Raw genomic sequence first — 14,134 nt, forward strand, 5'->3', positions numbered from 1 at the left:
AATACTACTAAAATGTCTGTTTTCATGTATAACATATATTTCCTTAAATCATGGTGGAATTTGAATAGGCCTTGTTGACTACATATACTGTATGCTCAAATATATGAACCATAGTTTCACATGAAAGTTTATTGCCATATATGGGATAGCTGTATGGGAAATACAGAAATATCTCATATGAAATACCTTTTGTCTTACACTGTTAAAGAGCGTACAACATTTATACGTATGTACCGTAATAGTACAGACTATGTATTAAACAGAATCTAATGAAAAACTCAAGTTTATGCATTTTATTCTAATTATATTTACTAGAGGTCGACCGATCGTGGATTTTGCAGATACCGATAACCAAGATGGTGGAAAAGGCCGACAAACTTTTATAGAATGATGAAACATTTCTTTGTCTTTCCTTATTATGACACATAAATTGAGGCTACAAGAGTCCAAAATTAATAAAATCCCAAAATCAGTTTAGTTCTTATATATATTGCACTCTTATATATTGCACTCTTGCTTGTGTAATATTGCTTATAAGCAATATTACACAAGCAAGAGTGCAATATGGCCCTGCGTCCGAATCACAGCAGAGCTGATTTAGGGCCATATAGCATGATTGCGAGTGTGATATTGCTTATATACAACAGTTCAATGAACAATTCCATTTAAAAAAATTAGGAAAAACTGATTACAAAAAATTTATCTAACTACTTTCTTACACGACGGATCAGAATGCCATTGCTGGTTCAAATCAAATGATGCGTCCGAGCCTCTCAAAAACATAACTTCAGAACTACTAGTATCACAGCATGGGCAGTTTCTAACATGTTATTGGAGAAACAAGGAAGTGTGTGTGTGTGAGAGAGAGAGAGAGAGAGAGAGAGAGAGAGAGAGAGAGAGAGAGAGAGAGATATGGATCATGTGCGATCACATGTTGATGATGCTGTAGTCTGTTAGTCAGTTTTCTGAAGATAATGTCATTTTGGTCAAATTCATCCTATTTTCTCAGTGGAAAAATAGCCATCCAAGCTGGGGTATTCTGCCCTATTTTGCGGTAGCTGGTGCACAAGAGTCTTCCACTATAGACACCGCAATGCCCGTTTTTTGTAATTAATCAGTCTGTTGTGTCTCTCAGTTATTAGTTTAAAGCTGTTTAAAGCTATTTCCTAGCTTTAGTAATGTGTATAAGTAATATGAGCGATTACGGAGTGTTGTTGAATGTAAAAACTGAGTAATGCTGACTCACTTCACGTCATTAACTGGCTACTATTACACACAAAAAAATATATATGTTATGTCACATAATTAAATGTATAGAGACAGATAGTTCTTAATACATCTGGACTGCTTTTACACTTTAGTTTAGAACGGCATGAACACAAATGTAGTGATACACACATTAAAGAGTCAGAGTACTCATGGAACGTTTTTTGTCCAATCAGATTCATATATATATATATATATATACTGTATATACACTCACCTAAATGATTATTAGGAACACCTGTTCAATTTCTCATTAATGCAATTATCTAATCAACCAATCACATGGCAGTTGCTTCAATGCATTTAGGGGTGTGGTCCTGGTCAAGACAATCTCCTGAACTCCAAACTGAATGTCAGAATGGGACAGAAAGGTGATTTAAGCAATTTTGAGCGTGGCATGGTTGTTGGTGCCAGACGGGCCGGTCTGAGTATTTCACAATCTGCTCAGTTACTGGGATTTTCACGCACAACCATTTCTAGGGTTTACAAAGAATGGTGTGAAAAGGGAAAAACATCCAGTATGCGGCAGTCCTGTGGGCGAAAATGCCTTGTTGATGCTAGAGGTCAGAGGAGAATGGGCCGACTGATTCAAGCTGATAGAAGAGCAACTTTGCCTGAAATAACCACTCGTTACAACCGAGGTATGCAGCAAAGCATTTTTGAAGCCACAACATGCACAACCTTGAGGCGGATGGGCTACAACAGCAGAAGACCCCACCGGGTATCACTCATCTCCACTATAAATAGGAAAAATAGGCTACAATTTGCAAGAGCTCACCAAAATTGGACAGTTGAAGACTGGAAAAATGTTGCCTGGTCTGATGAGTCTCGATTTCTGTTGAGACATTCAGATGGTAGAGTCAGAATTTGGCGTAAACAGAATGAGAACATGGATCCATCATGCCTTGTTACCGCTGTGCAGGCTGGTGGTGGTGGTGTAATGGTGTGGGGGATGTTTTCTTGGCACACTTTAGGCCCCTTAGTGCCAATTGGGCATCGTTTAAATGCCACGGCCTACCTGAGCATTGTTTCTGACCATGTCCATCCCTTTATGGCCACCATGTACCCATCCTCTGATGGCTACTTCCAGCAGGATAATGCACCATGTCACAAAGCTCAAATCATTTCAAATTGGTTTCTTGAACATGACAATGAGTTCACTGTACTAAAATGGCCCCCACAGTCATCAGATCTCAACCCAATAGAGCATCTTTGGGATGTGGTGGAACGGGAGCTTCCTGCCCTGGACGTGCATCCCACAAATCTCCATCAACTGCAAGATGCTATCCTATTAATATGGGCCAACATTTCTAAAGAATGCTTTCAGCACCTTGCCACATAGAATTAAGGCAGTTCTGAAGGCGAAAGGGGGTCAAACACAGTATTAGTATGGTGTTCCTAATAATCCTTTAGGTGAGTGTATAGTGACAGGCTGGATGGCCCCCGGCAATTGGGTGGGGCAATGGGGCATGTAGTGAGCAGGGCATGGCCGAGCATTTAGGATGGACACCTGGGAGGGAATTATCTCAATCAGCTGTTAGAGAGATAAAGAAGAGGCAGAGCCGCAATTGGAAGAGAGAGACGCATGAAGCTGCTGAGAAGTATGGTTGACCCGGCTCCCGCTTCCTCCTTCCAAAGAAAGACAGAGGTCTGTCACATCCACTTTGAATGCTTTTTTACCATCTGGCCAAATCGTTTTCTTTGCATTAGGCCTGTCATGATTATTAAATAATCGTCTGATTGAGATTATTGTGCACTTTATATTCCAATCAAATTTGTATGCACAAATAAGGGAATTTTAAGCTAATATATAAATGCCATGAATGGCTTGTTTGAGCGTCATTCAATTGAACTCCGTGCGACGCACCATGGACATCAACCCAGAGGAGCTCCTGTCTGAAAGAGCATGTGAAATGCTTCTGAAACGCTCTGGCAAGCGCCAAACTTCCGTGAAAATATAAACGAACAAAGATAAATATTGATAGTGAACTCAAAGCACTCCGGTTTCTCTTTAATTTAACGATCGGGTAATGCAAATGTTCCTGGTCAAAGTGGGTTCATTCACACATTTTTAATGACACAGAGGAGGTAACAGATGCAGAACGCTTACTCTATATCTGTGGAGTGATACAATTATAAAATTAAATCTCAAAGGTTGTGCTTCATGAGAAATAATGGCTTGTTGGTTTCATCAAAGAGCATTAAAATAATGTGTTTTTAGTGAAGAAATTGGGAAAGATATATTTTACTATAGCTTATATAATATATTATATATAATATATTATATAATATACACCAATTAATTACAGTCCTCGAATCTGATTGGATAATGTGAAAATAAATAAATAATTGTTTGACAATTAATCGTCAACCAAATTTCATAATCGTGACAGCCTTACTACAGTAATCGTACCATACCAAACCAAACCACGTTCAAGTGGGAATTCTACTGAAACCATTACTCAATGTGCTCAGAACCATTCAGTCACAAAGCGCTTTTTGTGATCTAAGTAATGTCAGTTAGATAATCTGTACTTATTACTTTTGGACAGACAGACTTTATGACCATAAAGTCATTTAAGGAGACCATTGCACCTAGTTGTTGTGGGTTATTTTTAGATTCACAGGCCCATAAAGAGCACATAACAGTAAAACATAAATATTGATTGGTAGTTTTACCCATCTATCAGATGGTCTCATTCTCTCTACTGTATTTTCCCCAAGTAAAGTCATACTTGAATATAAGTTGAACCTGGTCAAAATGGCATTGTTGAGAAAAACAATAAAACATAAATAAGTCGCACTGACAGAGGATGCATGTGACATCCCTGCGCTCAACATGTCAAAACGCACTCTTGTGAAGAGATCTACAAATTGTATTAAATTGTTTTGGGGCTTGTTTTAATCACTTAAACGCATCAATTCAAATTTTTACATTTTTCATACTCTGATTATGTTTAATTGAAAACATGTGTCACAGCACACAGTTGCACAATTGCAGAGTTCCCATGATGACCCCAGTCCACCGTCATTTTTGTTTTATTTATTATTTTTTTTACGGATGAATTTTTGGTCTATGCACTCCAACTTCACTGCGCTGGAATTCTTCCTCTCTCTTCCAAGCTCCTCATCTCAGCTCTGATCCATTAACAGTGAAGTTGTGTCAGCTCTCAGCTTTTAGGCAGGCATCCAAATGACAAAGTATAGAGATGTTAAATTTCATGATGAGAATTTGATGAGCAGTGGGGATTTCTTTAAGACTGCAAGGGAAGCTCAGCTTCCCCTATAATGTCAAAAAAATAATGGTCAAATATGTACTATTGTGTAAACAATTTATTGACTAAAAATGCATTAGAACACGTTCATCTCGAAGATGAGTTCGTTCAGAATCAGCTACATTACATATAGCAGGTCGGCTGACTCGATTTACTTCTCATACATTCCCGTAGCATCAGTGCATTTCCCTGTTGAAGCCGAGCGTCCATTGACTTCAATGGGGCTGCTCTGAACAGTTTTTTTCAGTGCTCCGAAAATAGACGTCATTGGATAAATGCTGCGATTATGTCCCGCCCACGGACGCTCAGCGTCTCTGGGGGTGAATGAGGAGTGGGCTGGCCCGGACTCCGGGCTTCAGCGTGATGATTGGAGGATCTGTCGAAAGACTGCATCTCCTTTTGATTGACAGCGAATCTGTACTATAAGAAGTCACTGAAGCTATTTCGCGCTCAGTCCCATCACGGATTTCTCAAGTGTAGTCGAAAGACAAACTGCTGCAACCTATTTCTTTATATTTGTTTGGTGAAATTGCTAGTCAATTTGCATAATACATTTCACACAATTATACACCACATTCCTTGTTTCAGTTTTACCAAGTTTAATATATTTTGTTTTAGAGCGTTCGTTCGTTCGTTCGTTCGTTCGTTCGTTCGTTCGTTCGTTCGTTCATTCATTCATTCATACAGTAGGCTAGGCTAGCGTCGTACGGGTGAAACTGCGCATGATGGCAGACGGTGCTAATATTGTCGACCTGATTTTAGCGAAGCCATTTGAAAGTCTTCCTTACGAGGAAAAAATTAGAATTAAACAGCAGGGCAGATCAACACCTAAGACTGATTTAGTGCAAAAAATAGGGTAAATAAGTTTATAATGTAGGCCGAAAATGAGCTTCCCCTCTTTGAAAGACCAGCAGCCGCCACTGTTGATGAGGTGCACCCAGTTCTTCTGAAATGTTTTTTCCACCATTGTCGTTTGTACTTCATCCAATGTGTGCTGCAACATAAATCTTGGAAGGCACCTCTGATGATACAACCATGCTGTATCCTTCCATCCGAGGGATTTTGGGCAGCAGAATCAAAATATCTGTTTCATATAAACCTAATCTAAGAACTAAGGTAAAAATACTCTTCTCAAAAAATCTTAACTTATATATACTTATTATTTTCTTTTTTTTTAAATCATGAAAATGACAGGCTTCATGCATGTTCATTACTGCATTAGGAATTTGGCAGACAACGTCAAATATTAATATTTTTTTAAATGTCTAAAAAATAATTAAAATAATAATAAAAAATGTAAAAAAAATATTTTTCTGTATAATATTATTATACAAATATAATATTGTTTTTATTATTATTATTATCGAGGGATTCTGTTGAAATTCTGAAGTCTTAACAGGGTGGAGCACAGACTCACGCTCTGCTTAGGCTGAAGCGCTCAGCTTTGGGCATGCAATTTGTGAACCAGTCATCAAGCTTCGCTTGTAAGCAGCAAGAAATAAATTCTGATTGGCTAAACTATTCGTTGTTTGTGTATATTCGTTTGTAGATGGATTAGGAGTGGAAAGTGATTGAACATACATAGGCAAAAAGGTCAATGAGAATGAAAAGATGAAAATTATTTTATTTATTTAACATGTTAGACCAGCAGAGAAGGCTTTGCTGGCCCTGAGAATTCACCACTGATACATATATATATATATATATATATATATATATATATATATATATATATATATATATATATATATATACTGTATATACAGGGTTGGGGAGTAAAAGAAAAGATGTTGAAAATACAAAATATAAGTAACTGTATTCCACTGTTACAATTAAAATCACTGGTAATTAGAATACAGTTCCATTCAAAAAGTATTTTGATTACTGAAGAGATTACTTTGCATTTTATTGCCATTAGTGTCATTTAATATTTAGTCCTTTCAGATGGAAATCATTAATATATAAATGATGTGATCCAAAGTGCATTTGAACAGTGGCGAAACACTTTCTCATGATGTGTTACATTCATACGAGCAGACAGAGAAGTAAGTTTGAAGTAAGTTTGGAGCAGAAGAAATAGAAATAAACCTTGTGTAAATTGTCAGCTTTACGCTAAGCTAAAATGCTATTTCTATCGGGAACACACGCAGGCTTGAGTGAAGTTTAAGATGCCATTTATTTGATAAATGTAAAACAGAAAGTAATGTCTCTCTCTTTGGCGTAGGCCCTGTCCGGCGGTCCGAGGGAGTTGTACCCGGAACCGTCATGTCCTGCCGGAGATAGTAGGCAGGGGCGAGGAGCCTACCCCCGTGTGGGATGGGGCTCAACTGGTGGTGGTGGGGTGGTGGAGGTTGCCTGTGTTACCACACTGAAACAGCAATGTGATAGATTGTGAGCAGACTTATCAAGCAATGGCTTACATGAGATTGGCTAGGAATTACCCAGCTAATGATGTGATGATGTACAGCTGCTAGTCTTCCCCGCTAGAACTACGCTGCGCTTCCATTTCTATCCATTTTACATGCACATGTTACCAGGCACGGTCATATTTTTTTAATCAAGAAAATTCACATTGGATCATAATTTATTTTTTTCTAGGAAGATATTTGATATTAGGGCAATAATCTTATTCTTGATAACCATTTTTGTATTGTTTTCCTGTAAAAATATCAAATTATCCTTAAAACAAGATCAATTTGATTGAACTTGTTTTAGAAACAACACTGCATAAGATATTTCAGTTTTTCAGAGAATGTATTTTTAACATGTATATTTTGTCTTTACTGGCAGTTTTTATAGTCAAAACAAGTGAAAAAATCTACCAGTGCTGAAGAAGTAATCCAAAGTATTTAGAGTATGTTACTGATCTAACAGAATACACAACAAACCTAGGATCACCTAAATCACTTTGTCTTTCTTTTGTGAGTTTAATAGGGAGCGTTTGTGTGTGACCATAGGTGTCTACAAAGGCTTATGAACATGAACAAATTGATTAATGCCTCAGCAAAGTGTGTTTTATTCTATTTACAGTATGAGTAAAATATAAATATACTGTGAGAGCAGAGTTTTAACAAAGGTTTGTTTTTTCTTCTCTGTAGATGTGCATTAACATGGTGAATGAACGGATCAGGCAGTACACCACAGAGGTGCTCTTCCTACAAGAGCAGCAGGAATGTCTGCAGGAGGGAGTTGCCATGGAGACGCTACGCTCCCTCGGCAACCAGCCAGCGTTACTGGACTTCTTCTTCCAGGTACACAGTCAAAGCAGCTTTCCGAGAGCTAGGAAGGAATGGAGGGGATGGGAAAGAGTCCCACTGTTGGCTCTTTAATTTCAAGTACTGCAGTCTCTTCATTTGCACACTCAATAAGAAATGTGCACACTTGCTCCCTTATCAAGAAAAGCTAACACACTCACATCCTCACAGGCATGTTGAATTCTCTTTGGTGTCCCTAAGAACTGATGAAGTCCATCTTTTTGGCTATGACTTTATTAGTCGTTTGTCAGTTGTGACCATTTTATGAGTCTTGAAATGACTCCGGCCTTTAGAGAGACACAGTGACACAGCATTTTTTACTCACACTCATAATACAATTTTCTCTCCCCACAAACACAATCATGCTACACTTCACTATAAATATTCTGTAACATTTGATGGGTTTTATGGCAGCCCATTTCATGGGTTCACATTTGTCCTTTACTGACAAGCAACTACACCAGATTTTATGTCATACTGTATGTGAACTGTATACAGTGTAGTTGACATAAAGTATGTAGTTGTCTTAAAGCTTGTGGACATATTATACGTCAACTGCCAACATTTTTAGGAAAATAATATATTGCCCCTAACAAAAAGGTGGTAGTACCATGGAACAGTATTTGGTTATAAATACAATTGTACTGTATGATTACAGTATTCATGTACCATGGTATTTTTATGGTAATCCATTGTACTTTTAAGATTATGTAGGTACTAAGCTACTAACGTTTCTTCTAAGGCAGCATTAATAGAGAGAAATTTCCATTTTAAATGTACTTATAATGTTCTTAAGGCCAAAGTATAATTCGGGTGTCCGCGGCTGGACTGCACACCGCCTAGATTTTCTTGACCCATGCATGCACCTGCTTTTGACTGTACTAAAAGAGTATCACAAACAAGTTGTAGTGGGCATGCGTCAAACGCGTTCATATTTGCTTGCAAAGGCAATGTGGACAACCAGGCACAAGCTGATCCGGAACCCTGGGTATACCTGGGCCTTTATACTTTAAATTGACAGAAGAACTTTAAAAACAAAGTAACCTTTTGTTACAAATGATCCACTTCATCACGTGGTCGGTTGGTTCTCCGTGTTCTTAAATATATTAATGCTATTTTACTGAGTAAAACAGCAAATGATACAGTGAGATAGCAGTCAGAACGAATTGAACTGCAATACGATTGAAACCTTTTTTCTAAACCGTTTGGCCAATTCACTGAAAAGAACGTCCTCAAAAGAATGATTTGCTCGTTAATCAGGCATCACTAGTTCTGATTCTACACAGCCAACAGAAATATGGTACTCATGTCACAATCAATGATATTGTCAGTCATAAAAATGTTTGTCTGATAAATTAAAGTGCTCATGGAATATTGTTGAAGGGACTCGACTGGTCTCGTGGTAAAATCTGTGTCCTTACTTGTTCGAGTTCGAGTCAAGAATGAGTTCAAATACTCCAGTGTCCATGACAATACCAAGACCACAAAAAAGATGGTCTTAAGGACGAGTCTGGATTTGAGTACTACAACACTGATTATAACTATATTATAAATATTAAAACTCACAAAAAGGCTATTTTATGCAATATATTTTTATAATTACTGCTAAAAGGTATAATGGACCATTGTCCCAGGCATACAATTTCCTACATGGCTGTGCTAGTTTCATATAGTCATTCAATATTTAATTTCCATTTATTTATTTATTAGTTTTTATCGTAACATATACAGGTTTCGGATAACCCTGTTGAGGGTGTTTTTTATGCTAATTACAGACTGACTGTACATTATCCCTTTCATGTTTTACCACAAAAAGCCCTCCGTGCAACTGTTTGTGTTTTTGTATGTGTGTGTGTATGTTACAGAAGCCTCAGGGAGTGCTGTGTATCATTGACGAAGAGAGTCAATCCCTCCGGCCATGTGAAGTGAACCTTTATAAGCGGCTTCAGACACAGCTGGATTCCTCCTGCATGGATGCTGTCTCCCTCTCAACAAAAGATGGCAACGGGAACCCCCCACCCAAAGACCAAGGGCCGTCATTTACTGTCACTCACTACACTGGCAAGGTAAGTTACGGGAACTGCATGTACACACATGCTCACACTGAGTTGTTGATCATGTGCTCAGCCAGGGTCTCTTAGTTCACACACAAACAAGAACCCATAGTCACACTCTTCACAGAAATCCTCTAGAGTCCACACGCTACATCATGCTGAGAGTGAGGGCTATTATTAGTGTTAAACTATTGTGTTTGTGTGGCCTTCATTGCAGACGAACTATGACCTGACTGGCTCGTTGGACAGGAACAGGGATGTTCTGCCACAAAACATCTTGTTTGTTATGAAATGTAAGTACTGGTGATTTGTACTTCAGTTGACTCACCGCTAACAAAAATTCACAATGGAAATCTTTTCTGCCCAAATACCACCATAGTTGCCATATTTTGTATGCCACATACAAGTAAATAGTTACAATTTCTTTAATAATTAATATTAAAGGAATTTTGCTAAACCTTACCCAAAAATGTTATTAATTAATCTTCAGCCAAAGCTCTGAAATCTCATTCATGAAATGTATTTTACAGGAGTAAGTAATTGCATAGTTTTTGGGTTAACTATTCTTTTAACTGTAGTAATTGGTGTTATTTTGGAGGAAACTGTTTGCCAGGGTAAATGTTTTTAAGGGGAAAAATGAAAAATGCAAACTTGCTGTATGGTGCACATATCCACATAAGCACACCATTCTCAGTCTCTGTGTCAACACAGACATACAATCATCCCCAACTTTGTCTTGACATTGATTATAACAGAGCTGCACTAACACTAATTGTTTGGCTTTAGTGTTTGTTTGTGATTCTGCCGGTAAAACCACATGTGTTACTCCTGCCCAGCATCTTTCTATCGCTCTCTCCAGCTCTGTCTAAGATACACACACTCTAGAGTTTTGATTAAATGTTAAATGGCCTGTCAGTGTGATATATAGAGCCTGACTGATGAAGATTCTCTAGTTAAAGAGATTCATTTTCTGTGCTATTTTTACTCCGTGCTAATGAGTATGCATTTACATATTTTGCTTCTCTTTTATTCTGTTTTGTGCTGTTTTAGTATTCATAATAGTCTAAGGATATGCAATGTTGGTGAAGCTACTATAAAACTTTAACTTGCAAAGCTAAGTGTAAAGGAATTAATTGAAAGGAGGAGGCGAGAACCGGCTTGAAGAACTAAACAAAAAGCCAAACACACACACACACACAGGTGTTGGACGGCTGTCCGTAAATCTCTCTGTCTCTCTCTCTCTCACTCTCGCAACTCCAGCTTCCAGTCGGCCCTTATCCCTCTCTGAGGCTTGATTAGAGCCTGATTAGAGGCCAGGTGTGCGGAATCACGACCCAGCCCCGCCCTCCGCCCTGTCACACTAAGATATTGAAATTGGCAGAGATAACATTTATAAATGTATTTATTATATTATAATTTTTTTACATTTCAAATCTGATGCTCTCAGCTTGGAATGTCTCTTTGGCACTTTTGAGCTGTGGCAACTGAATGGCCCAGTGGTTAACTCATTGGAACATAGGTCAAAAGGTTGTGAGATCAAGTTCAAGAAAGAGCATTTTTAAATCAACTTCTCTTTGTCTTCAAAATGTGTTTACTACAATGCAGACTGTACTTTATTGCATAATTTCTGCTTCAATTAAAAAAAAAAATACAAAATTAAGCTGTAACTATTTTCTCAGAAATAGTTGTATACACTCAACCAAGAATGTCTCTTTGACGTCAGTCAGACTTGTTGATTTTGTGGCTAGTGGTTAGAGCTCTGGGCTTCAGTTCAAAGGACTGGGTGAACCATTGTTTGATACCTGGTTCAGCTGGTATAAACGTTGTGACTCTGTTGTGCCTAGGGAACAGCTTTAGGGCTTGGCCCTGATCATTGCTGCTTGCAGCTATATTTATAATCAGAGCTTAATCACAAAAACATTAAAAAAAAAACAACAACAAGGATCTTACTTGGTCTGACATAATTTAATAAAACATAAATGTACAATAAATACAACATAATTGATAGAAAATACCATAATTTATATTACTTAGTTTAAAAGATATTTTGCTACAAAAAAGGTTCTTAAATGAATCAGTTAATGATTTAATTGACTGGGGAGTCATTTTTATATTGACACGAATGGTGAAAATAAACCACTTCACTAAAATGTTATGATTCTTGCCAGCTCTACATGTGAGGACAGTTTAGAAGGGTGTGTTTGATAACTGCCTCAGCTTCTGTGTTAGTGTCGGGTGCAACAAGATGTGACCAAAATACAGTGAACGTTGCATACTTTTAAGCTACTGTGACTCTTCTGAAAAATATATTTACTATTTATTATTATTTTAAAATGTGACATATTTTACATACATTTATTTTAGTTTAGTTGTAGACAATGTACTATGTGGACATGTGTCCACTGTAACATTTGTCCCTGCTGACACACATTTCCTGTAAAAATAAGTGTCCCCTCTATCCATAAACCTCCTTCTCTCCCCTTGTTTGAGCAGGTCAGAGGTCGGCGTGATGCAGGCACATGTTTACACAGTCTGATTTGAATGGGGTCCTGTTATTTTGTTTGTGAGGGTGTTTGGGGGTGGGGTGGGGTGGGGTGGGGGGGGGGGGTAAATGAGGGGAGACAATTAGCTCTGGCGCCTGCCATAATTAAGCTTTAAATGTGTGTGTAGCCTTGTGTTTATTTTCTCTCTCTTCCCCTGAGCAGCTAGTGAGAACGTGCTCATCCATCAAATGTTCCAGTGTAAGCTGACTCAGACGGGCTCCCTGGTTCCCCAGCACCAGCGGATGAGGCTTCGTGGGCCCAAAGGCACTATGCTTAACAAGAGTGCCACACTTACTCCTGCCAGAGACGCCAAGAAATATGTGGAACTGAACAAGGTACCCAAATACACTTGTGGAACTGTTAAAGCCCATTCACACCAAGTACATTTTTTAATTGAAAATAATGTGTCTCTGTAAATCCTTTTTACTGATTCCTGATTCGGGTACTGTGATATATGTATATATATATATATATATATATATATATATATATATATATACACATATATATATATATATATATATATACACATTGAACAATATGAAGATATGAAGAAAAAAAATCACAATTTGGCATCCATTTGGTGTGATTTGTTCGGCTACAAAAATATTCTCAAACAAACATTTCTTTTTTGTTGTTGGACACATCATATTTGAGTAAATTGTATAATTTTTATGTACTCTGTGTTGTTGTGTATGTCTGCATCATGTGTCTACATGTGCTTCCCTTTGTCTGCAGTGACGCAGATGTTACGAAAATGATCGTACAAAACACGACTACCACAAACAAGCTAGTGGTAGCCAATACTCAGACTAGCCAGAACAAATTGAGCTATCTAATTGAACTTATCGAGCTTGTGCTTGCAAGTGACCTAAATTAGACACAGTTACGCCAAATATATTCTCTTCATTGATTCGCTCTCCACAGCTAGCAGTACCATTCAGAGAAAACACAGAGCTTTAACATCACACACCACACACAAATACACACAGATATGAGTGTTTGCTCTCTACACAGCTCTGGCATGCCAAACATCAACATCCACCCCACTTACAATCTCTTTCTTTTGTTTTATTCTCTCTGCTTCAATTTCTATTCTAGTGATTATCTGTCAGTTTTTTTCTCTCTGTCTGTCGAGGCTTTTTCTTCAGCAAAACTTAGGGTGAATCTCATGAATATAAGTTTAGGTACAATGTCAGCTAATTCTATTTTGCGTAAAGAATCAAAGTCTTCATACTGTAATGCCTGTGACCATGCTACTTTCTCAATGGTGATTGGCAGTGACAGAAATTAATTTAACATCAAGAGGCAAAATTTGACCCCTGTATTTGATTATCATGGGTGTTTTCATGTGGGCATATTTTTCTAACCATATAAAAATGAACTGGATTATTTGTTTCTTGTGGTTACTTGTCATGGAAATAATGCCACACTGCTAAAAATCTTAACGTTTCAAACATAGTAAAATAGTATTTCTTATTTATTTCTTTTAATTATGAGGTAAAATATTACCTGGACATATTCTTGGCCAGTTTTCAAGAATGAGATTCACCCTTGAATGGTTCATCATTATCAGACTGCGTTGACCAAACCTCTCTTCAGCTTGATATTTACTTCTTCAGTGCTTGTCTTTCTTTTAATCTTATTTGCCATCTATCCTTATCTGTTTCAAGGTCAGGGCTGCTGCTGCTGCTGGTGTGTGTGTGTGTGTGTGTGTGTGTGTGTGTGTGTGTGTGTGTGTG

The 14,134-nt window shown here is 37.8% G+C and overlaps 1 protein-coding gene across 1 annotated transcript in view; it reads left to right on the forward strand.

Annotated features, from left to right (window-relative positions):
* Positions 1 to 14,134, forward strand: part of LOC127654875 (unconventional myosin-XVI-like) — a 277,645-nt gene that overhangs the window by 188,809 nt on the left and 74,702 nt on the right. The window contains exons 22-25 of the mRNA XM_052142405.1: positions 7,640 to 7,792; positions 9,661 to 9,861; positions 10,067 to 10,142; positions 12,555 to 12,727. Of these exons, the coding sequence (XP_051998365.1) occupies positions 7,640 to 7,792; positions 9,661 to 9,861; positions 10,067 to 10,142; positions 12,555 to 12,727 (603 nt within the window). The remainder of the gene's footprint in view (positions 1 to 7,639; positions 7,793 to 9,660; positions 9,862 to 10,066; positions 10,143 to 12,554; positions 12,728 to 14,134) is intronic.

Source organism: Xyrauchen texanus, chromosome 14, assembly GCF_025860055.1.
Source record: "Xyrauchen texanus isolate HMW12.3.18 chromosome 14, RBS_HiC_50CHRs, whole genome shotgun sequence".
Taxonomy (NCBI): Eukaryota; Metazoa; Chordata; class Actinopteri; order Cypriniformes; family Catostomidae; genus Xyrauchen; species Xyrauchen texanus.